The sequence below is a fragment of the Phoca vitulina genome, unplaced genomic scaffold, assembly GCF_004348235.1.
Source record: "Phoca vitulina isolate PV1807 unplaced genomic scaffold, GSC_HSeal_1.0 scaffold10, whole genome shotgun sequence".
Lineage (NCBI taxonomy): Eukaryota > Metazoa > Chordata > Mammalia > Carnivora > Phocidae > Phoca > Phoca vitulina.
In genome coordinates this window covers 27,653,784-27,680,257 of record NW_022589713.1, presented here as the reverse complement: position 1 = coordinate 27,680,257, position 26,474 = coordinate 27,653,784, and the positions used below count along the sequence as shown (strand labels likewise).

At 41.4% G+C, this 26,474-nt stretch overlaps 1 protein-coding gene across 2 annotated transcripts in view; it reads right to left on the bottom strand.

The window, feature by feature from the left end:
- The window catches only part of PLCL2 (phospholipase C like 2), a 188,510-nt gene that overhangs the window by 19,776 nt on the left and 142,260 nt on the right, over positions 1 to 26,474 (bottom strand). The window contains exons 4-5 of one of the 2 annotated variants that reach the window (XM_032408762.1): positions 24,529 to 24,604; positions 2,341 to 2,450 (exon numbers count right to left, since the gene is read on the bottom strand). In XM_032408762.1, the coding sequence (XP_032264653.1) occupies positions 2,341 to 2,450; positions 24,529 to 24,604 (186 nt within the window). The remainder of the gene's footprint in view (positions 1 to 2,340; positions 2,451 to 24,528; positions 24,605 to 26,474) is intronic. The other variant, XM_032408763.1, reaches the window with a different exon arrangement.

The window sequence follows — 26,474 nt, the reverse complement described above, 5'->3', positions numbered from 1 at the left end:
AACAAGCAGATTCCTACGTTCTACCCCTAGAGATTCTGACCCAGATTCTGAGGTGGGGCTCAGGAAACTGCATTTCTAAGCACCGCAGGAAATTCCTGTCTGGCCTCACATTTCCAGGGCTCCCTGGACATGTCTCCCTGTCCTCCTTCCCCTTTTCTCTCCATACCCAGTGTCATCTGAAACCTGCCCCTAGCCTCTGTGTCTACCATGAGGGCACGGCTGCCTATTGCCCACCATGCGCTCTCCAAACTAACCACAAAGAACAAGTAGTCAGAGGAATCCAAATGATCCGATTCCCTCCTGCCAGGAAAAGACTAGTAGCTCAACTCAGACCCAAATTCACATCCAAGGGGTCATTGATTCTCCTAAACAAAGTCAAAACTTGTGAAACACCCAGGAGTGGAAAAAGCCCTTCCATTATATGGAAGTGACACACAGATCTTTCCGGTTCTTTCCCATTCCTTGCTCAGCTTCTACCATACTCAAACATCATCTAGAGCAAATATGCTAGAAATTCTAAAAAGATCCTTTACCCTGTCCTATACATCAGTTTCCATATGAACATAAGTCTGAGGTGTTAATTCTCTCTCCTGGACATAATTCAAAAGAAAATAGGTTTTCTCAGGGTAGCTATTTGGTTCAATTACTTACTTCTAAAATCTGGTATATTACTTTATGTCAGCTGTTTTTCATTAATGTGTGCACCAGGCTCCCATTTTCGGTGGCTCTTAGCCAAGTGTGTCTCAGACTTTAATGTGCATGAGAATCCCCTGGGAGCTTGTAAAAATGCAGATTCTGATTCAGTAGATCTGGGGTGGGGCTTGGGAGTCTGCATTTTGAACAAGCTCCCAGGTGATGCCCAGGCTTCTGCTTCCTAGACCACAAAGGAGTAGCAAGGATAGTTGACAAGTGAAAGTTTGGTCTGTAAGTGTGGTTTTGCCTATAATAAAATAAAAGCAAAATGAGCATTTGTTCTATCACAGGGCTTAAACTACTGTGTTACTTTTCCCCTGAGATTTGCAGGAAATTTGTTGTGTACCCCCACCTCCGGGTGGGAATGAGTCAGCAAGTTATAAAGCCAAATTCCTTTTCCTTGTAAATTCTTCTATCTGCTGTTTACTGAATTGCAAACTATCAAAGTTAACTTCTAAGCAGAAGATTGAAAGATTACAAAAGAAAGCACACGTGAAGGAAGGGAAGTGTTTTAATAAGTCAAGAAAATGATTTTAATTATAAAAACGAGTAGAGGTTTAACGTGAGAAAATCCAAGTTGGCTCACTTTGGAAGGTTGACTTTTTATTAAGTCAAATCAGAAAACTGTTGTCTGCTGCAGGGATGGATCTTTTAATTTGAGGAGGAACAAGGAAATTAAAAGAGGAAGCTGTGATAACATCTTTACTGTTTTGACTTCAAGGGAGCAGAAAGTTTGGAGGGTGAATACCAGAGAGTAATTTTAAGATTTAGCTGTCCAAGATCCAGAGTGAAATAATGTTTCTGTGTTATGATTATTCAAGTTCCCAAACATGGAAAAGAAGAAAGGTAAAGACCACTGAGACAAAAAGGTTTCAAGGTACATACATAGCATTATTTTAAAAATCATGTCACATGATACATAGCACAGAGAAAAAGGCAGGGAGAATGTATGGCCAAAGGCCAGTGGTAATTGCCTCTGAACGGTGGGACCATGTTCATCTTTGCTTATTTCTATTTTGACAGTTTCAACAAGAATGTATTACTTTTATAATAAAAAATAATGAGCATTTAAAAAATAGCCATGCTGAGGAAGGAAGGAAGAAAGGAAGGGAGAGGGAGGGAGAGAGGGAGGAAGACAGATAGTTTCTTCCTTGAAGGAAAATTTCTTTCCAATGGCAATTCCTTTACATATTGGTTTTAATTATGTCCCACACAATTCTTTCCTATTTTTGTCCTGGGATCATATTAATATTAAGGCTGTGATTATACTTGAAAGTGTTAAATGACATTTGAGTAATTAGAATCTAAATTCTCAATCATCCCGCTATAATCACACTGCCTATTTCACAGACAGCAACTGGCATTTATAAACTTGACAGTGCTTCAAGGAGAGAAGCCAAGGTCCTCTCCCTTCTGTCAGAATCCACAATGTGCCAACCACAGGAGTCCCCTGTGCTCTCTCCAAGCCACGCGGCCCAGCGACCGTGCCTGCGGGCTCTGCTGAGGGCCGAGTTCTCTTGGGACGGCTGGGACCGCGCTGGCCTGTCTGACAACGCACAAGGCAAGACCTGTTCTACCACATGGGGGAAACGTGCTGCGAAAGGCTGATGCAGCTTCACCGGCATCAGAACCAGCTTGGCCACGTACCTTTAAGATGGTGATATTCCAGGTAAAGCTCTCCACTGCTTTTTGTAGCTTTCGTTCCTTCAAACCTTCCTTGGTGCCGATGCTGTGTAAGTGCTCATGGAATTCCATGGCTGCAAGAAACAAAGCAGTTTACTTCCACGTCCAACCTGGGCTAATGACCTGGCAACACTTCTATTTCTACATATAGCTCAAAGAATTCCAGGCTCCAGGGGAATTTCAGAAATGTGCCTCTTTAAGAATGTAATAACTGAGGGGGAACCCTGACAATTCATGGTCCCAGCAAGGCGGAAGGCATCTTAGAGGTCAGCTATCATTCCTCATGGTCTTTGAAGGGCGAACAGGGCACATATAATCATTCCCATTCTTATTTTAGAGAGGAGGAATCTGAGGCTTGGCAAGCATGAGAGATGGACGGCTGTGAAGGAAGCAAAAGGAAGAGCTGGGATTAGAACCCAGGTCTTTGGAACCTCAGAAGGCAGATTTCAGCGCTGCTGTACTTCCTGTCACACACAGAGTCAGTCTGAGGTCAGACAGCAAGCCTACGGCGAAGGGGCGCGGACTGGGACAGAGACCCTGAACTCTAACTCTGCATTTCCATTATGACTCTTGAACATAATCTACATAATCAAATATATATTCCCTATTGCCGTTCAAAATAGTCTCAAAGAAGCACCCTATGCAACAGCAGTGCAATAATGCAGGAGTAGTATGATGGTTCATTTGCTGTTTTATTTTTATTTATTTATTTTTAATTATGTTAATCACCATACATTACATCATTTATTTTTTTTTTAAAGATTTTATTTATTTATTTGACAGAGGGAGACACAGCGAGAAAGGGAACACAAGCAGGGGGAGCGGGAGAGGGAGAGAAGCAGGCTTCCTGCGGAGCAGGGAGCCCGATGCGGGGCTCAATCCCAGGACCTGGGATCATGACCTGAGCCGAAGGCAGATGCTTAATGATGAGCCACTCAGGCGCCCCTCTTTTGCGGTTTTAATACCGTGACAACTCATGGAATTTTATATATTAAACTGCAGTCAATGATCCCACCTCTGGCCAATGGGAACCCTTCAGACTGGTTCCTATGTCCTTTTGAAATGACTAATCAGCCTTTTGGCACAAGGTGTTCTAGACTTACCAAGTACATTTTCCACCTCGGCCCTGGAGCCTGGCATTTCTCTAAGGACCTCTGGGTTTTTTGTGGAGAATGATATTTAAAGACCACAATCTGAGTGTTAGCAGTGCCCATTTTTACTGAGTTTTCATTGTTTTTTAGGCCTTTTCATTGGACAGATATCAGACACTTTTTTTTAAAAGGGAATAAGATCTTGCTAATACTTCTATTTTTTTTTTTTTAAGATTTATTTATTTATTTGAGAGAGAGGGAGAGTGCATGTGCTTGAGCACGAGTGCAGGCGGGAGGAACAAAGGGAGAGAGAGAGAATCTCTTAAGCAGAATCCCTGCTGAGTGTGGAGCCCAATGCAGGACTCGATCCCAGGACCCTGAGATCATGACCGGAGCTAAAACCAACAGTCCACTGTACCACCCCAGGTGCCCTGCTAATACTTCTAATTCAAATTTAAGTGTACAAGGTTTTTACATATTTTTTAAAATTTTATGCTTATTTTGTATCTCTTAGGTGGAAAATCTTAATTCCTAACCACATCAACCTAGCTATTAATAGTAAGACTGCTGAATCTAATTTAAAATCTGCATTTGGGGAGAGGGTCCTCAGAGAGCATCTTATTAAGAATGTACAGTAAGAATACTGTCTTCTCAGGTCAGTGGAGAAAAGAATTATTGTGACTGACCTTAGAAGACAATGTTGATATGATTAGGAATTAAGATTTTCCATGACCTGTGCTTTTTTGGATATAATCTGTTTTATGATTATGTCAAAGCTTTACATGATTCCAAAGCCAAACCTCATCTCAAAGTGTGCTTAGGTAGGTCTTGCTTCCTCCTGGTATCTTGCACTCTGATCCCTCCCTCCCCCTATACATTTTTTGTAGTTTTTAATTAACTTTCTCCTGTATTGTTTCTCCTTGAAAAATCTAAGCAACTGTGGGGAATGCCTGGGTGGCTTTGTTGGTTAAGGGTCGCCTTCGGCTCAGGTCATGATCCCAGGGCCCGGGAATCGAGTCTCACATCGGGCTCCTTGCTCAGAGGTGAGCCTGCTTCTCCCTCTGCCTGCCGCTCTCCCTGCCTGTGCTCTCTCTCTCTCTGACAAATAAATAAATAAAATCTTTAAAAAATATATAAGCAACTGTGTACGTATATCCATGATCTTCCCTTTCTTGCACAAGAAATTTCTGTACTTGGATTTTTGTTTTCTGTACACTGTTCAGAAGTACAGTGTTCTGTACCTTGGTACATAGTGGATGGAGATCACTCCATGTCAGCGTGGAGAGCTCATCCTCACTCTTTTTTTTTTTTTTAACAGCTTACATGGACTCCTCGAGTAGATGAACCAGCATTTATTTAACTAGTCCCCGCTGATGGACACTGGGTTGTTTCAAAAGCATTTGCTGCTACAAATAATGTGGAGCAGTCATAATCTTTATAGACATTTCCTGTGTTCCTCAGTGCACACGTACTGTTCAGTTGGGCATTCCAATTTCTAACTGCCTTTCTATGCAATACCATTTCAAAGCAACTCTTTATACTGTGATTGACAGCAACTTTATTTCTTAGTGTCTCTAAACAGTAAACAAAAGCTGACACATATGATAAATACAGTAAAACTGCCAATTTAGTCTTTTTTCTTCTTTTTTTTCTCCCCTCACTGAACAGGAATGATGGTTCTAATTCCTGTCTTGCTAAAGGCTTAACAACATAACTGGTTTCAAGAAAAAATGGTAAAATTCATTACATCACTTAGAAAACTACCACACTAACCACTCCCCTTTTCTCCAACTTCTCTTTCACCAGTGATGGTATCTGAGAACATCCCAACTTGATTAACTAAACCCCCTCCACCACAGTGCTGGCGACCTGGCTCAGACAGCGGGCTGCATCCCCTATATCTAGTTCTGACTTCTACTGAGATGTGCTTGGCTTAGCATACTGCAAAAAACAAACAAAACAAAAAGACAAAATACCCCTAAAAATAAACAAAAAAAATAACCATGAGTAGGTAGCAATCTTGTTCTAAAACACAGGTTTTTTGCAAGCATTTAATTGCATGCATGCATGGACACACACACACACACACACACCTTTTCCCTGGCCACATCTGGGAGACCCCCCTGGAGAGCGCTGTGATGACTCAGACCCACTTCTTAGAACATGGCCAGCTGAAGCCTGAGCGGTGAGACCTTGATGTGCTAGCTTTTCTGTTAAGATTTAATACTGGACTTTGGCAAGATCTGGAGTTCAGGATGGGTCATGAATACTCATAATGATTCTATTCTGTTCATCAGGAGGTACTCTAGCCTTATAAGCATCACTGAGGTATGGCAGATGGAGTTTATGACTGGAATTCAGGAGAGAGAAGACACACAAGAGAAGTGCTGGGGGAGGAGTTCTCTGTAAACAAGATAAACAACTGTGCGGTCTCTGAGGGAGTGCTGAGCTTAGACAAACAGCTACCCTAAATTTTAAGCAGCTTTTTGCAGGAAAGACGAACCCAGGGCCAGAGGCAGTAAAAGGATAGGCTGCCCTGAGAAGGACTGAGGACTCAAGGAAGAAGAAACACAGTTAAAATGATTTAAAAAAAAAATGATACTGACAAGGAAGAAACAGGGAAACATTTAAAGAAATGAGGGTAGCTGAATACATGGCTGTGTCTAAAAAGCTCATATTTTACATATTTACTAAAAAGTGAGATGACACAACTCCCTCTTCTCTCTCCCCTCTTGAAATACCAGTAGTCCAAAAAAACTCCATAGGGAAGTACAAAATATATCATTAATGAAATTCTTTAAAAAATGCATGCAAAAAAGGTGAGAAGTTGAAAACTGGAAAAATTATGTTGAAAATACAAAACCCGACAAAAAGAAAAAAATATATATATATAACCCGAAACTTTAAAAAGCAACCAAGACTATCAGTCCCACTGTTATATATTTCATTATTTGGCTTGCTGCATAACATAATGGTTTCTTTAAAAAGTTTTTTATATAAATAACTTATAGATGGATCTTTGAAAACACCTGCTAGTCCACTGATTTAAAGCATATGTTGATTTTATTTAAGGAAATCAAAGGATTCTGACCTTGGCCCATATAACACGACTGTACCTTTCACTGCTCCCCTGTGATGTGCAAAGCCCAGGGCAAGGACTAAGGGCACACAACTGAGGGAAGCAAAAGGCAACTGGCCAGGTGCTTTACATATATTATACAGGAAAGTTGGAGAGAGGCTAAGGCACTTTCCCAAGGAATTGGAAAGAAGGATTTGAATACTGGTTTGTCTGAGCCCAGTGCCCCATGGTTTTCCAACTACCATGCCTTATTTCTAATCAAGAGTCCCAACCCTTAATATGAGCTCATGCTATGGTTATGCATATCCAATAATTATGCCATGAGGTAGAGCACTGTAAGGGCTAATGCACAGGCACTGACCCAGTTCTAAGGGAATACAGAGGGACAGCTAATGAGATTATGCATTTGAATTGGGTCAGCCCATACATAACAAGGAAATCTATATTAGATGCAAATTGCATTATTCCCTTCATATTAAATGATCAGAAAATCTACTCTAACATGTCACAGGAGATCTTTTTGGTTCTTTTTATCAACATTGAGTATAAAGAACTTGTCTGGGTTAGATGTTAAGTAACTTTCTCCCTGTTTTCCAAATTATTTTCAGCAAAGAAACATGAGCCCAATGAAAAAGTCTTTCACTTATTAAGATACCTCTTCTCCGTCCGTAAGTTATACCATTCTGTCTGAAGAGCAGAGTGAGATTTAAAGTAGCTGGTGAAAATCTAATGAGCCAAACTTTTGATACTAAGTTAGCACCTCTCTTACCCCCACCCCAACCCCCACAAGGAAGCCAAGTTGTTTTTGTTTTAAAACTCCTTTTCTTCAATTAGAGTTTGAGGGGGTGGAGACGGGGTGTTAACTGGCACTGGGAAGAGCCCTGGGTGGGCAATCGGTCAGAGAATAACATTTATTGATTACCCACCATGTGTAGGTCATTTGACTATATGCAGTGTTGAGCTCTACTAAAAAACCCACTGCTTAAATCTGTAAGACCATTCCTTAAACCCGTTACTGATCGTTCTGTAAAAAACTAGATTTCTAGAAGTATGGGGATCAAAGAGAGGTAAGGGAACTAGTGCCTATATTATCAACTGACAACTCTTTCCTAAAGAAATATTTATAGTTTTGTTCTGGAATACAATGGCTGAGTTTAGAGGCATCAGTACAGCAAATACGGCAACAGCATTAAAATGATGATGTGAGAATATGTAACAACTGCTGCTTGTTAAGTCAAGGCCAAAATACACTCTGTAGGATCACTCTCCAAGTAGGATTTTTGTACTAGGAAACAGACCCTATGCATGGGAGATTTAGGAGGCGTATAAGATCTATGTATTATAATGCCAAATTTTACAGAATAAATTACAACCAACTGATAATTTAAAACTGGATTGTTTCATCTTTTTTTAATCTTTTTTTTTTTTTAAGATTTTATTTATTTATTTGACAGAGAGAGACAGCGAGAGAGGGAACACAAGCAGGGGGCGTGGGAGAGGGAGAGGCAGGCTTCCCGCAGAGCGGGGAGCACGATGCGGGGCTCGATCCCAGGACTCTGGGATCGTGACCTGAGCCAGAGGCAGACGCTTAAGGACTGAGCCACCCAGGAGCCCTGGATTGTTTCATCTTACAAAGTAATCGAAAAATAAAAAATCAGACAAATTTAAATGTCTGAAAACCTGAGTAAGTCCATTCTGTGTTTTCACTGAAGTGACTGGATAGAAAATGAGCAGGTAATAAATACGCGCTACGGTAGCGTTGATTACCCTTGAACCTACTGTACAATTGTAAGCAATTCTATAGGAAAGCTACATATCAAGGTGGACAGGGAGCCCTTGATCATTTCCTGCTCTTGATCCCGGCTAGCCTTCGTGCTCTAAATGAAGCAGGAAGAACCCTGACTCTGATTCAGGAGAGGCTATCTGCCTAACTCCTCTCCCCAGCAGGCATGTAGCGGACGGACCCGGGACGCAGGGCGCACCAGCAGCCGGCGCGCAGCTCAGCCGCACCCGGCGCGCGTGCAGGCGGGGCCTCAGGATGCCTGTGGCTCCTAGGCCTTTGCTTAGAAACCGGACCTAGCCACTTCTGCTAGCTATTCTTGTGTTAGCCTACACAGCTTAGCTCTACATCCTGCCTTCTTATTAACTACACTGTTAACCAAACTGACAGGCGATTACACAAAGTAAATACCCGATACATTTGCAGGTTCCTCCTTTACCAATTAGCAGTGTGCCTTTTATCTGCCCGTCTACATTACCGGTATTTTAGAGTGAAAGCCCCTCGGCTCTGGAGACGGACTGTTCATTCACATAGGCGCAGTGTTTAGAAGCAGCCCTCACAGCGGGCTTTTAGCTGAAGTGAAGCCTTTAGGATTCTTAAAAGGGTAAGAAGATGCAGAACCAGCCAAACCAGCTTCTCCTGAGAAAGTAAAAAGAACAGAGCACTGCAGCTGTCCTTCCCTCAGCAGACACCGCAGAGGGCTGTCCCCACACACAGCCCTGCCAGCACCGTGGGAAGATGCACACCAAGACGGCTTTCTGTGCAAATTCTTTATTCACCTGGGGCATTAGGGGCTGAAAGAGAGGGCTTTTTAGCTCTAAAACACAAGTACCTCTCATTGATGAAGTATAGGTAAAAATATATATATATATGCTTCTGAAAATAATTAGAATTTTGTTGATCCTGAGAAAAGTTCTTTTGTGACCATCTGCAAAATCATTATGTGGAGGTTTCGAAATTGCAGATTTAAGACAAAAGAGTTCTAATGTGCTTACAAAACATGGCTCTTAGCTTCTGTGGCCTGAGCATCGCGGGTGGACTTAGAGAGAGCTCCCAGACAGGCACTGGAGAGAAGTGAGGGGTTGCAGGCTCTTGCATGCATCGCTACCGCGGCTTAGTGACAAGAAGTCCCACCGTGAAAACAATCTTCGGGTTCAAAAATAGAAGCCAGGCCGATAATTACAAGGAAAAAGAAGTGGGATCGTTTTTCTTCTTTCAGGAACAAGTTGTATTTCCCTGTAGGTTTCTAGTACCTTCCAAATACTCTACCAACACAAATGTGTTCATTTCACATACCAAATCAACACATTTACTCATAAATCTGTATATTTTAGAGCCATGTGTAGCTGTTCACAGTATCTTGTATTTTTCCTACAAGTAATGTCCCATTTCCTTGTCTGATTTACACTAAATGGCATTATAAGAGCCTCACAGAAAGCGTGGCCTGGCTAACGTTTATAACATTTGGGGGCAACTATGAAGGTAGCGGAAGGAAACAGGATTCCTTGATTCTACGAGGATGTTGCCACCCAAATAAACCAGAGGTAACAGGTAATTCTGGCCAAAGAAATGGAAATCTTTGTAAGTTTTAGGAAACTTCACTTGAAAACCAATACTAACTAGGTAAACTGTCCTTTGAAAAGGGTGACACGCTATACAATTGCAATGGGCTATTTTATTTAACAGTCAAAATACATGGTGTGTATAAAGGCATTAAAGGTTGAAGGCTGTGAGCATATATTACGCAAACCCAATGAAGTGCACAGGAACATGGACCAAAGCCTGGGGTAAATGAGCCAGAAAGCAGTGAATGGTCGTGTCTCCTGCACAGACCTGGCTGGGCCCGCTGTGACCACTCTTTTGCCAAAAGGACTGTCTTTGAGCCCTGGCTACTCTGTGCCAAAGAACCTACAATTAGGTTGCCCTGACTCTATGACCCCTGGTTTCTGTTTCCAGGGAAAAGATGTGAATTATTTTTCTTCAGGAATGTTAACCAAGAAGAAAATCTGCTCGAATTCCTTGGTGGTACTGAACTTGAGAATTAAGGAGATGACTAGCTGGTGGTGCAGCAGCAGAGAAAGGACAAATGGAAAACCCATACTCAGGTGATTTCTATGAGAGTTTAGTTCCATCCTGGTCTAAGGGAATGGAAGACAGGCCATGTGAACAAAGAACGGGGCCATGCGTCCACGGTGGGGACTGCATAAGTCATTTAATCTTTCCATTTATAGCTGTAATATTAAATTTTAGGTACGCCTGGGTGGCTCAGTCGTTAAGCGTCTGCCTTCGGCTCAGGTCATGATCCCAGGGTCCTGGGATCCAGTCCCACATCGGGCTTCCTGCTTGGCGGGAAGCCTGCTTCTCCCACTTCCCCTGCTTGTGTTCTCTCTCTCTCTGTCCAAAAAAAAAAAAAAATCTAAATTTTAAAAATTGGCCTGGCCACCCAAAAGTATATGATTTGTTTTTTTATGTTAAGAACTACATTTTGGAAATTGGTTGTTTCTTTCCATGTCATCTCTTGAAAATCTAAGCAGCTAAGATTTTTTATACTGGTAGATACTGGTTTCACATAACTTTCAAATTATTATTTCAAAATACTTTATAGCCTAAATATTTTAAAGAGTTTCTTTTTGGAGGGGCTTAAAGCTTAATGACCAAAGATAAAATGTAAAGCTGACAGATTAAGTATCATGTTTTGTAAAAATTAATAACTGAGTGTCAATTTTCCAGGATGATATAATTAAAGTAACTAAGCATGTTACTACAACTGCAAAGAATGGGATGTAGTGGAGCTTCCATTAAGTTTCCTGCTTCCTATCACAAATAAACTTAAATGAAAACCAAACAGCCATAAAAATAAAGTAATAATTTAAAAATACATGATACACACCCAGAGAACAAATAATCTGATCAAGAAATGGGCAGAAGACATGAATAGACATTTCTGCAAAGAAAACATCTAAATGGTCAACACACACATGAAAAAGTGCTCAACATCACTCGGCATCAGGGAAATCCAAATCAAAACCTCAATAAGATACCACCTCACACCAGTCAGAATGGCTAAAATTAACAAGTCAGGAAATGACAGATGTTGGCAGGGATGTGGAGAAAGGGGAACCCTCCTACACTGTTGGTGGGAATGCAAGCTGGTGCAGTCACTCTGGAAAACAGTATGGAGGTTCTTCAGAAAGTTGAAAATAGAGCTACCCTATGATCCAGCAATTGCACTATTGGGTATTTACCCCAAAGATACAAATGTAGGGACCTGAAGGGGTACATGCACCCTGATGTTTATAGCAGCAATGTCCACAACAGCCAAACTGTGGAAAGAGCCAAGATGTCCATCGACAGATGAATGGATAAAGAAGATGTGGTATATATATACAATGGAATATTATGCAGCCGTCAAAAGGAATGAGATCTTGCCATTTGCAACGACGTGGATGGAACTGGAGGGTATTATGCTGAGCGAAATAAATCAATCAGAGAAAGACAAGTATCATATGATCTCACTGATATGAGGAATTTGAGAAACAAGACAGAGGATCATAGAGGAAAGGAGGGAAAAATGAAACAAGATGAAACCAGAGAGGGAGACAAACCATAAGAGACTTTTAATCTCAGGAAACAAACTGAGGGTTGCTGGAGTGGTGGGTGGTGGGAAGGGTGGGGTGGCTGGGTGATGGACATTGGGGAGGGTATGTGCTATGGTGAGCGCCATGAATTGTGTAAGACTGATGAATCACAGACCTGTACCCCTGAAACAAATAATGCATTATATGTTAATAAAAAAAATAAAAATACATGATACATACAATAAATAACTAAGATATGAAAAAGAGGCTTTTGCTTGGAAGGGAAAGGAGACTCAGTCAGAAACAAGGTATCATTTCCTCCTCGAATGAAATGAATGCCATTTCTTCTTGCCAAACATAAAGCAGATGACCTTTCAAACATGCTGGTTGGGATTTTCTCTACCAATCTAAGTGATATGAATCTAAAATACACCATGTAGCACAAGGCTAAATATTTTTAGAAGCAAATATAATTTTAAAAAGTACTCATAAGAGAGACATATTGATCCTAAACTTATATACTTAAAGATTAGTTTTTCAACTGAAAATTTACTTTCCTGCCCTTAAAAGCTCCTGTCTCACACACACATCCAGTGCAAAAATATTTTTTTTAATGTGTTGAAAATAGAAACCATAAGCAAAGTGCAAAATCTTTCAAATGGTGACCAAAGAAATATATATTTATATTTTATTTCAAATTCCCAAATTAGGTGTAGTGAGCTATTTTCTGGAAGGTGGAATTCCATATAACACAGGTCTATTTGGGACCTCATTCAAGAGGATGATTTATCAACAGTATTAAAAGTACCTTAATAAGCACGGTCTGCAAGTGTCTTGTGGCACATCAAAGTATCTTGAAAACAAAATGCGGTTATCTGATTATTTTTCCAACTAATTTAATTATAGCACTCGTTAAAATATATAGCCTTTGTAAACTGTATGCTCTGCCCCAAAACTCCAAGGGTCTGAAGTTTGTGTGCGCTGCTGACACGTGGGCATTTACACCATCACCCCCACGGAGACATGGAAATGCCTAATTATTTTTCATACAGTTCCAGTTGGTAGTCTCTTTTTCTTGGCCTTCTTTCCAATCTTGACATTAACAAAAGCCAAATTATTTTAAGATGGATTTCTGAGCTGCTGAGTCCCGTTCCACATGAGGTGGAAGAGATAAACCAGGTCTCTTAAATATATCCCTGAAACCCAGATGGGTGACAAGATCCCCAGAATGCCACATCCACAGCAGTACACTTTGTGAATGAACTGCACAAGAGAGGTTTTCCTTCCTCCGCCAGCCTGCTCCCTCTGGGTAATTGAGGTGGGAGGAAGTTGTATAACTTTCAGGCCTTTGTGGAATCCAAGTGCCAGGCAACCATCCTCAACATGCGGTCACGTGAGGCATGCGGGGTGGGGTCACGGGAGCCATGATGCTGTTAACAGGACCCTCCCCATTTCAACTCCAATTATACTCAAAGATTAGTTTTTTTTAAACCTAGGAAGCCTTTGTTTGGATTGCCACTCTTAAATTGGATCCTTCCTCTCTACCACAGTTTGGCACGATCACCATGACATACCGGGCCTCGTCACCTTACCCTGTCCGTGCTTCCCTTGCTTTTTGTACCTCTTCTTATCTAAATTTTTGAACAGATATTATTGTGATATAGCTCAGCAATTTACCAAGTCTAAACTGGTATACAGAGAGTTATCTTTCCTTGCTCCATCCCCCAGTCTTCTTGCTCCCTTCTCATCGGGCAACTGCTGTTTATCCTCCCAGAGAGGCTCACGCCCTCACAAGCATACAGGGCCCTATTCTCTTACCCCACCTTTTAAAACAAATATTAGCAAATAGCACACTGACTTTGAAAACTATATATATATTATTATATATAAATATATATACATATTTAACCTATATGTATATATAAGATCTTCCTTGTATATGTGTAATATGTAGCATGTGTGGGTATAGTGAATGTAGATATACAGGTTTATATTTTATTCTTTTTTTTATGGTAGCATAATGTTCTATTATGCAGATCTATCAGCCATGCATTTAACGAGGGCCCTCCTATTGAATATTTAGGGTGTAACATTTAGCTTGTTCTCAGTATTGCAAAAAAATTTCTGTACATATTGTCCTTCCCCAAGTATGTGATCGTATTTGTAGAATAAACTCTGAAAGAATGGAATTGTTGGTTCAAAGTGTACATAACTTGTAAATCTGACATTTACTGCCATATGGCCCTCCTCAGATGTGGACCCCCCAACAATGTGACAGGTATCAGTTTCCCTCTATCCTCTCCAATCTATCATGACCCTGTGTGAGGTAAATATATATATTTGCAGTCTTGTATATAAACATTTGGATCTGATGCATGCAAAGTGGCATCTCCTTGAAATACCTCATTTACTCAACTTCTACAAGATCATGGTGTTCTCCTCCGCCTGCCTGGTTGTATCCTAACCTCCTGTGCTTGGTCTTCTACATGTTCTCCTGACACCTAAATGTTGGAGGGCCAGGGCTCTGTCTCCTCCATCCAGTCACTTCTCAGATGATGTCGGTCTCCAGGCTTAAAAGACCACCTTTGGGGGCGCCTGGGTGGCTCAGTCGTTAAGCGTCTGCCTTCGGCTCAGGTCATGATCCCAGGGTCCTGGGATCGAGCCCCATATCGGGCTCCCTGCTCCGCGGGAAGCCTGCTTCTCCCTCTCCCACTCCCCCTGCTTGTGTTCCCTCTCTCACTGTGTCTCTCTCTGTCAAATAAATAAAATCTTTAAAAAAAAAAAAAAAAAAAAAAAGACCACCTTTGTGCTTATGGATTCCAATCCCATTACCTTTAGTCTGGACCCCTTACCCGAACTTTAGACGTGGAATTCAACTAGGCATAACTTAACCTGTCTAAACCAAATCCCTGCCCTTCCCTCTTGAGCCTCTCCTCCTCAGTCCCCCCACCTCAGTGAATAGCAGTGTCCCCTTTCCAGCCCCAAATCCTGCAGTCATACTGACTTCCCTCTTTCTTTCCTCCTATTCCAGAGGAGGAAAATCTACATATCCAGAATATAGCTGAATATCCAGCATGTAACCATTTCGCCTCATTCCACCCCAACTACTATAACCATAACCATAGACCATAACCATAACCACAGACTGGGCTGGATTGTTGCAAGAGCTTCCTGAATGGTCTTCTGGCTGTTGCTCTTGCCACCATGCCCCAGACAAACCATTTGCGGGACTCAGCTCCTGTTCTGAGATCTGGTTCCCCGATCACCCCCGACAGAGTTGATCACAGGGCATGCTGTGGAGGCTGCAGAGCAGCACCCTCTTACTACTGCATGAAGTATGCTGCGCGGTGGGGCTCTCTTCACACGCCTGTCTCTGGAAACTCCACCTGGAGCCCCCTGGAGCCCCCTGGGGACAGGGAGTGAAATCCCCAGCTTCTGTCACACTGGGAGTAAGGACCTCGTCAGTGACTGGTGAATAAAAGAATGAACTAATAAATGCAGCATTCAACGTTCAATTCAACTCAACGTATATTTGCTGAATGCCAGGCACTGTTGGAGTTCGGGATATGTGATGAATAAACTCCTGCGCTCAAGGAGTTTATATTCAAGTTGCAAGAAAACACAGTAAGCCAACTGTATGGTATCAGGTGTTCTGGGAATGCTTTTATTACTTGAGGTTAAAGTAAAACAACCAGTTCTGAATTATAGATTCATAATCATCTCCCTGGATTTTCAGTATTTCCTCCCAACCGTTTCTTCCTTAGAGAACTTATCCAAGCAAGTAACTCTTCCATATGGATGACACCAATTCTATCTGTAAGCCTGACTCCATCCCAAGCTTCATTATAGTTGCTTCAACAACTTACTAGCTTTTTCCATTGGACCACCTGCTAAGGTCTGAATGTTTGCACCCCCCGCCAAATTTATATTTTGTAATTCTAATGCCTAATGTGATGGTATTAGGAAGTGGGGCTTTGGGGAGGTACTTAGGTCATGAGAGTAGAGCCTTCACGAATGGGATTAGTGTCCTTATAAAAGGGTTCCCAGAGAGTTCCCTAGACCCTCCCACCACATGAGGACACAGCAAGAAGGTGCTATCTATGAACCAGGAAGTAGACCATCACCCGCCACCATATCAAATCTGCTGGCACCGTAATCTTAAACTTCCCAGCCTCTAGACCTGGGAGAAATAAATTTCTGTTGTTTATAAACTGTCCAGTCTGTGGTATTTGTTATAGCAGTGCCATCCTACTGTGATCATGCTCACCAAACCTGAAAGAGACCTTCACAATCAATTCCTTCCTATTCGGACATTGCAAGCATCCACATTCCATTGCTGGGAGGAGCATCTGAACATGGAGGGCAAAGGGCAGATATGAGTCGGTCAATGAGTCCCCAAGCCTGTCCCAAACTATTTTGCACTCCCACCACCTACAGTAGTTTCCTAAAGTATTCAAGACATTGACAGAACTTGAAACAAGGAATTTATAAGAATATAAGTTCAGGACATGCTGAGTTAAACTGGATGATACTTAGCATGCTAATGTATACTGATAATCTCCAAACAGGAGTAAGTTTTGTTATGAAAATTTGATGATGAGATCCTTTGCCGAGGAGTATGACTAGTGTTCCTTGAATCAAGCTTTGAGAAATGCTAGTCTAGAAAGGCAACCCCAAATACTTTATCCTTGAATTAAAAGGCTTCCATCATTTGAAGCAAGCTCTATTTCCAATCCTAATTTCTGCTGCTTCCAGAAGCAAATATCTCCCTTTAGCCAGGACAATAGATTTCATGTGCACAGAAATCACATCTTCTACACTTTGGCCCACCTCAAAAGCCCTGTTCCTTCTGCTCTGCCTCCATGGATCCTGCATTCCCTCAAGTCCTTAGATTCTAGCCCACCTCCTTCCCTACCAACAAAAGCTTCTGGGCTTACTCCTTTCTTCAAACTTCAATTGTACCTATTATTTACATCATGTGCTTGGTTGTGGTTTATAACTTTCAATGATAGCAGAGACCTTCATTATTTTTTTTGCAACTTTAATAAGTAATTAGCATATCTTATCATTGAACACATTCCACAAATGCATAACTGTGTTTTTCCTGTCATATGTTAACATGTACAATGACATGTTTTTGACATGGCTCTGACTGACCTGTAATGAAAGAATACAGGTTAATTAAACTTGTTTTAAATTCCTTATTCCTATAAGAAGACTTATCTCTAAATATTGTTTACACATTCTTAGAATGCATTTGTTTACTTTTACCCACTACAATCCCTTATTTATATTATATTATGGGACTTGTAGACCATAAAATTTGAGAGCTGGAAAAGCCTTAGAGATCATCTCGACTATTTATTTTAGACCCAAAGATATCTATTAGGTATATATATATATAAACTTTGGTATTTGTCCAAGAAAGATGATTGAATTTATCTGTGGACTTTATTTGAATTGTAGTTCTTCTCAGCTTTAATAAGCAAGTGTAACAGAATAGTAACAAAAAAATTTCTGTGGGAGTGCTGGAGTTGAAAGCAGCCTGACCCCTCTCCAGCAGAACATCTGCTGAGATGACCCTGAGAGTTCCTATTTAGATAAAAGTGATGCTTTTAGACTCTGTGGGTTTACAAAGGAAGGAGGGAGGAAGAAGTGACAAGAAAGCATAGCTTTGGGATTTGCTCACAGGACAGGTATTCCAGGAAGGTCAAGCATCCCCCCAAATTCCCTCCCCTTCGTTTGTGGAGAAGCTTCACCAATGAAAGCTATGTTAGGAAGAAGGGCTATGCCCCTTGAGAAAGACAACTTGGCTGCCAGTCCATCACATGAGCAAGTACATATCTGTGTCTGAATAGTTCTTGCTCCCTTTGAGGGGCAGAGTGCAGCATGAACCCCAAAGGGGGCCTGCTCTGCTCCACCCTCTAAAGAGAGGTTCTCAAAACCTGAATGTCCTCATTCAAAGGCAAACTCCTGAGCTCCATCCCCAAAGATTCACTATTGGGGGTGAGGCAAAGGAATGGCATTTTAAACAAGCATCCCCAAGAGATTCTGACCACATTTAGGAGAAATACTATTAGTATGATGGTTGATGTGGGAATCTTAAAATGGGATGGGGTGACGGGTACAGGAGATGGAGAGGTGTGGTAAGGCAGAGGGTTCTAGATACCAGGTGCTTATTTTGACATTTTTTGCCCTGAATTGGCCTAGATGTCACCTTTGTGATCATTCTCTCTACTCTCCCTGATCAGCAATGAAGGTTCCTTTTGGGGGAACAAAAGGACAGGTGGGGCAGACTTGCAACTTCTTGGCTTCCCATGCCTTCACTAATTGTGAGCTAATTGAAGTGCCTGTGGAGATCTGGCATTTCAACATCCATTCTTTGAGAGTACAGATGCTGAGGGTCCCGAAGGACTTCTGGGGTCTGACTCCAGGTCTGTGTCTCACCTTCAGAGAGGTCACTCTTCACCTTTAATGTTAGGCATTAACTTCCCCCCTTGAAACTCATGCTGATGGGCTGCAATTTAAGTATCCCCATGCCACTGGATGGGATTACTTGTTTAATCTTGTAATCTTTTTAAGTAACTGTAATCCAGCCATTCCAAAATTGCTAATTAGGCAACTGATCTTAGGTCGCTGCATTTTAGAACCCATGGGGCCAGGAGGGAATCATATACTCCAATGTCACTCAGAAGGAGAAAAATGAGACAGAGAGGGGTAGCGACTAACCTACTGTCACACAGCAAGGCACAAGAATACAGGTCTCTTGCTCCCCAGGGATGAACCTCTTAGTTCTGTCAGATACAGCTGAGAAACATCCAGACATAAATGAAAACAGAAGTTAGAGGCTCCCAGGTCTCCTTTTGCAAACTTTCGAGGTGCTTTCAGGATAAATCTTACGGCTGCTTTTATGTATACTGTGTTGGCTAAGACACTGATGTGAGCAAAGCAAGTAATGGATAGTGACAGGTTGCTTATCTGGTAACCCCAGCTCCTAGGAACACACTGAGATCCAAGGAGTTTGCAAAATAAAAAAGGAGCAATCAAATGCAGAACACGCAGGCCTGGCCTGCTGCTCTGCTTGTTCTCTCCATGTGGGAGTGTGTCGGGCTCTCACCTGGTTTTACTGAGACAAAACTATCAAGCTTGGCCATGGGGGAGATGCCAACTGCTCAGCAGACGAGAAGCAGCAAATTAGAAAGGAAAAAAAGAGCCGGTGTACTAATAGGCAGTAGGAAACAGTACAAATTAGCAGTAGGAAGTGAAAATTGAATGGAAGTAACGAATAAACCATTAACCCTGGAACAGGATCTGAGCGGGCAGAGCAGGTTAGGGGTTCTCTGGGACGCACAAGCTCCTGGGGGACTCTCCATTAAACCACAAGATAATAACAGATGCCTCTCAAAATAACCCTCAGTCATCAAAGTTCAAATTACGTTTGGCAAACCAAGTTTAAGGAAGCAGGGACGTATAGAATCTATTATGGAAAGTGTTCCATTAAAAGGATTAAAACGAAGGGTAACAAAAGCTTTCATTATTTGGAAGGTTAGCTTATATCCTACTTTACTGGGTATCGATGCGACCCTGCCATGCATGAGAATCCCTTAGAACTTTTAGAAAAGGAGTTTCTCTTTAAATAACTCTGGGGTGGGCTGGGGTTTCTTTCATTTAGAGCTTGATCGTCCCCTGTGATTCAGAAAGAACCAACTCTCCTGCCAGAAGAGGAACTCTGCTCTCGCCCACCCAGGCACCCAGACATCACCTGTGCGTTGGGCCTGTCCATGATGCCAGAGGGGCCGGCTGGGGTCCTTAGCAGAAACCCCACCTAATCACTCAATGCTGTCGCCACGGCTTGGGAGTGTGGCCCATGTCTTCTCCTGGAACATCCTCAGTCAGGGATTCTTGTGACAGCTTCTGGTCCTTGATTCCTTCCCTCCTTCCTTCTTCTTTTTTTTTTTTTTAATTTAATCATTTAAATTAAATTTAAACTTAATAGTAATTTAATTTTTATCAAAATTATGTACATAGTTTAAAGAGCCAAATCATTGTTACCCATCCACTCTTTCCAGAAGCATTTATATTCAACCCCTTTAGCTGAGTTTTTGTTGTTTTTTGTTCCCTTTTTTAGTGTTTATGTCCATATTTCTAAGTAACATGCTTATAATGTTTCAATTTTCTTTTCCTGAGCATTACCTATCTAACTCCCCAAATGAAGGATGAAAATTTTGTTATTTTCACATCTCTGCTGTCAGGACACTTGCAGTCTCCCAGCCATCTGCGGTCTAACTGCTCCTTGATCCAGCTCTCTCAGACAGTTCTCTCTTTTATCCCTACCTTCACCCCAACTTGCAGAGGCACCTGGTGCCACCAGGTTCTTCGCGGGTGAGGGGCAGCCTGCAGCATGGATGAGAATGCACGCCAGTGCCCCACCACCGACCTCAGACTCAGCCCTCCTGCACCACCTAAGTCAATTATCTCTTGTTCAGGTAGTTTTCAGTTTCCAAAATTTTCCTCCCATTTTGTCCTTATGGGCTTCTGCCTTTAAAAAAAAGCAAAAATCAACAAACCCTTACTGTCATTTTAATGAGGTTCAGAAGGGAGGGGAAATTAAAGGCATGTGTTAATTCACTATCTTTAACAAGAAGTATATCATTGATTTCTTTTTCCTTTCTAGAGAGCAAATTATTTTCCATTTAAATTCACCAGATAAAACATCCAACGCACTGAAGCAAAGCAGTTTGGGTTTCCTTCTACATCATCTTCCCATCCTGTGACCAAAGAGGAAATTAAAATTCAAAGACAGGCTGCCATTTGGGCCAGTGAAAGAGAGATAGAGATCGATGTTATACGGTGGAAAAGACTTCTCCCCAGAAAGAATCTGGCTACCCTTTTATCATCACCTTTAATAAACTTCTTAAAGAAGAACTCTGAGGAAGCTTCCCCCTCTGCAGATTCCCGTCCAGCTGCCCTGCATGTGCCCCTCAGCAATCTCCTCCTTTGCTGTGTCTTGGAAGAACAAGCACGCATTGGGTTTAGGAGAGAGAGAGAGCGGGAGTGTGTTCGTCTGTGCTCCTGGATCTGTGCACGCTCATGCTTGTTAGCCACACCGTTTCTTATGGACCCCTCTCTCTCACTCACACGTCGGCCCAGACCCACTTGCCCCACATCCTCCGTTCTACCCGACCCTCTGCTGGCACCAGGCCACTGGACTCTGCCCCTGTCCGGAGGCCCCCCTTCCACTCCCTCACTCCCGAAGCTGGTGCCCTCCTATGGCACTATGTCCACATCCACCGGCCCAATGGAAAACGGTCCTCTCCTCCTCAGAATTTCTCTCCATGTCACAGCGTTCTGGAGTGTCTGGGAAGAAGAGGGGCCCATCCCCCTTTCTAAGGTCAAGTGTTTCACCACTGTCCTGGATTTCTGCCCTCCTCATTTCTTCCCACCTTACTCCCGGTCTCATCTTTTAATGTTTCCTCTTCACGTCTTCAGTGGATCTTTCCCATTTTGAGGGACATGGCTTGCTTATAAAGATGTCCCTTTGGCCCTCCAGCCCTCTGTGCTGCAATATTCTCCTCTTAAAAGAGTAGGCTCCGCAGGCTGCCCGAAATGCCCATCTCCTGGTTGATCTCACTGTCCCCCCCAGGGTCCCTTTGGGCCATGTGCCTGCCCGCTGGGGCCTGCAGAATCCCAGCCCACTTTGGCTGGGGGGGTCTTCACTTCCCAGCATTCTTCTCCTACCTTACCCCCTCTTCCCAAGAATACCATCAGCAAAACCCATTTCTATCTCAAAAAAAAAAAAAAAAAGAACCACATAGCCTGGAGTCGGAACCTGTCCAAACTGGGCACGCTTTTGAACATGCGGCTGGAGGTGGCAGCGTGACTCTGTATTTCACACAGCTGTTTGGATGAAGGTTTATCTACAAGAATATAAATTTGTGTTTAGAAGTTTGAACTGCTTCTAAAAGAATCCTTGCTTACAGCACTTTGGTATCTTCATTTTGTCATTGCCAGATTAAAGTTCTGTAAGCAGAATAGCAATTATTTATCAGAAGTAAAATCTCATGCAAATGTTTTTGAGCCCAATACAAATTAGCAATTCTTCATATGACTAATGACTATATGCGCTTCCGATAACTGTAAACATGAGAAACAAAAGATCAAGGACTCTAAAATAAGCACTTGGGATAACAGAAGGGCTGTGTAGGCGGTCAGCAGCAACTGTGAAACCAAAAGATAATCGTTATGTGCTTCTCAAGATCTTCAAACCCAGAGGAATGCGAACCATTACGCCGTGGTTCTTATTTGCCCTCCAAGCAAAGTTCTTAATAGGCAAGACTCTTCAGCTTTTTAAATACAAGCAAATATATCCCTCACTGAAATTAAATAGAACAACAACAGAAAGCTGCATTATGCTAGAAATAGTCAAATTTCATAAACCAATGAAGTTGCAAAGAACTGACAATAACTCAAATTGTTAATAAATAGTTCTTTTTGCCCGATAAATACAGCTTCAGATTCTAACAGTCCACAATTCTCATGACAATACATGCATTGAGTAGAACTGAATCCTTAATACAAGTCAAATCACATTTAGTCAGTTAGTATTCAAGTGACTACTCTGTGCAGAATGTTAGGACAGGTGCCATGGGTAAAATACAGAGTAACTCAATATGCAAACCTGTAGCATAGCAGGTTACCAGCCTGTTTAGAGGATGCAGAATACCTTAATAAAACTCCTACACAGTAACTGAAGCTCTGTGAGCTGAACCAAACACATTCTGCAGGGCTGAGTAGAATGGTTAGGTAACTTAACTCCTGCAATTATAAAAGTTCTCCTGGAAGACTGTTGAGACGAAAGGAAGAAATGTACAGACTGGCAGAGAGGAGGGGGAGAGAAGTCTTACCAGACGAGAGGCTTGTGAAAATCTGACAAAGGAGAAACACACCAGAAAGGGGTAAGGCAGCCCAAAGGCCAGGCTGGATGCACATCGTCACTTCCCTTCCTCCTCACTGCTCCCAAAAGCCTCCCAGTTGGGTTCTGCCCATGAAAATTCTCTGCACACAGCTATTGCGATCATCACCTTAAAGCTCATCTTCTCTCCTATTCTGCTCAAAAATCAATGGCTCCCCAATGCCCCACAAACCAAATTCAGACTCCTGAGTAACACAGCATAAGTACTCAATACATTTGAGTATGTGTAATTACTTTCATATCTCTTGCTTGATTGAAAGGTTCTAGAAGGCAAACACCAATCTTGATTATTTTTTAATATTTTGGTATGTGATAGCACTTACAAGTATCTTTGGTATGGTAGAAGTTCAAAACATATTTATTAAATGAATGAACAGATGATTTAACTAAAAAATTTTATATAGTATTGGCAAAATGGGCTGGCCAGTTGGTAGATAACCTTACAAGGGAAGTTAGAAGTTTAGATTTGATACAACAGACTCTAGTCAGCTACTGGATGATTTTGTTTACAACAGTGATAGGATAAAAATGGTGTTTGAAGTATCTCATTTTAGTTGCGGTTGTAGAGAGTATTAGCCCAGAAAAGGACTAGAAGTAGAAAGATCACTTTGCTAATAATATTTTGCTAACAAGATGAATAAAACAAGATGAGGATTTTCGTCTGTTGATTAGTCACTAATGTGAATATTCCTTCAATAAACACCAAAAAAGAAAATTGTCACATGTATCTTTGTCTTTGATCTATTTTTAACGAGTTCATTTCTGAGATAAGAGATGATTTTTTTTTTCAGGCTAAGTGGTACTTCTAGATTTTAAAGAATAGCAACCAGGGGCACCTGGCTGGCTCAGTTGGAAGAATATGTGACTCTTGATCTCAGGGTGTGAGTTGGAGCCCCACACTTTGTGTAGAGATTACAAAAAACAAATAAACTTAAAAAAAAGAATAGCAACCAGAAATCCTAGAAATTAAGGACAGATATTGTTATTTATGCACTACAAATATTGTCCATATTAGTATCTTCCAAAATGATACTCTAACAAAATATGAAAATGGAAAGAATTCCATTTTGTCTATTCTTAGTACAATGCAGATCACTTGATTTTTTGGTTTTACCTCAGCTAAAATCAATTAGATGGTAGCATTTTATAATCTGGTATAACATTTGGATACTAAATGGATGAATCCATCAGCATTTGAACATGTCAGTGCATTAAAAAGTGTCAAGAGGTTGTAACCGGTGCCCACTCTCCTTTCTAAGAACTTATTCTCTCTCTGCTCAAGCCTCACTCAGCCTTCCCACCGTCTGCTGGAAGGTCATGGCGGGGGGACCGGAGGGGGGTCAGCAGCACAGGGCACGCTGAGGAGGAGGAGGTTAGCCTGCAGCTCTCCATCTTGGCTGCTCATTAGAAACACCTGGGAGCTTTTAACAGCTATGACTTTTTCAACCAGCATATTTTAAAAGCTTCCCCCAGGTGAGTTTGTTATCCAGGCTCGAGTAGCAGTGAATTAGTATTTTCTTTAGCCATGGAAAAATAATTCTTACATATGATTTCCTGGATATAGTGTCCAAAAGATTATAAAATAGTTTAAGGGGCTAAATATATGATGCTGCTAATTTTATTTTGAAGAGAAGAAACAAACTTTTACTTACCTGCCTTCTGACAATGTACAATCTTCTCATACACAGCATCTGCATTTTCAATCACGGCCTTGAGGGACTGGATCATCTGGAAAGGGAACACCCAGACACGGGGTTACACCTGACAACCAAACATCGGTCTACACACGTGCAGGGGGGCTCTCCTCTACAAACAGGCTGAGGTGCTGGGGCGAAACGCTCTTTCATCTGACTTCCCACGACTCAGTCCAAATGTGTGTGTACAAAATGAAAAATCCTGCCTTCCATGTCATGGTTCAAACAGACTGGGAGTATTGTGTTTCATAGTTAGGCTTGTACAACACTGAATTTGAAACTTGAGTCAATACTGAATGGAGTTTCAGTGTGAAAAGCTACAAATAAATATGTGTACACATCTGATCTGTGTTTTAAATTATATTTTCAGTCATTCATTTTAACCAAATCTTCAACTTCATCTCACAGAAAGCTCTACCACCTACACACCTTACTCATTTCAGCTAAAGTGCCTTCATCTGAAAATTAGTTTAAAACTTACCATGAGGATCAAAAAACAGCATTTATTTTATTTTTTTTAAAGATTTATGTATTTTGAGAGAGAGAGAGCATGGGGTGGAGGGGCGGGGGTGGGGAGAGAGAGAGAGATTCTCAAGCAGACTCCCCACTGAGTGCAGAGCCCGAAGCAGGGCTCGATCTCACAACTTTGAGATCATGACCTGAGCCAGATGCTTAACTGATTGAGCCACCCAGGTGTCCCTTAAAAGTGTTTAATGCATCACTAATGATATCAAACTAGTATTTTTAATGTTCCTATCAATGATTTTAAGAGATCTAATTTTGAAAAAATAAATAAATAAAAATAGAAGATCCAATTTTGAGTTCTTATTCCAAATTACTTGTGTTTATTTTTAGCAGCCAAGCTTGAATTAAAAAAAAAAAAAAAAGGATCAGGGCATAGCTGATCAATTATTTTACTTACCAAAATGTTAGGAAAAGATCTGTCTAAAGTAATCTTTTTGGCTCTAAAATCACTATGAAAATGGGATAGCCTGATTCAGCTCTCATAACTCAAATGGGTACAAATATGATGCTTGCCTTCATTATAGATTTCAACTTTTTGTATTTAAATGTCCAAATATTTTTCATTATAACATTACCCATCTATATTACATGACCATTTTATTTTAAATAATAAACACTAATCCATCACTCTCCATTTCTTTAAGTTCTGCCTTGTTTTTCTTTATAGTATTTACCACTAACTGCCACAGTCATTATTTTATAGAAACCAAGTATAAGTAGGTTGGATTATTTGTATAATTCAAAGAAGGAACACCCTATTTCGACTAGTTACACTTATTGAAACCCAAGCATAATCAACAGGCCTCTTAAGAAGTGCACCAGATTCTTCAAATGAGTCACACAGCATTTACCAGGTTGTCCACTGTTCGAAGAAAATTATAGTAAACCCCAAAAGGTTTAAGGCCCACACAGGTGCTCATTTATGCCTTCATTCATTATCCGTGGCCCAGAGCAGGAACTGGGGACACAGGGACAGACAGCATATAGCCCCTATCTTCAAGAAGCCCATATCCCATGGGAAGAGCTTAGAGCTTGCACTTTGGAATTCGGTATTTTCACATTCGTTCTTCAAGATCTGAGTCATGCCTGTAAATTAAAATATTCTATTTTACAGCTTGACATATTGAACAGGCAATGATAAAAATGAGTAGTTAAGAGCTCAATTACACTGATATAAAGTCATTCGTACCATGACATCACTTGCATCCCGAAAAGGTTCATACCGTCATCAGTAACCTTTTTCAGCTTTGATGTCAAGCCAAAATGAGAGATATGAAGAAGCATAAAGCTTAAAGAAGTCAAGGATGGTGGTTGTCACAACTCACTATCAAAGAACTAGCTAACTGTGCCTCCATCACTCAAATAGGAAAAAGGAGAAG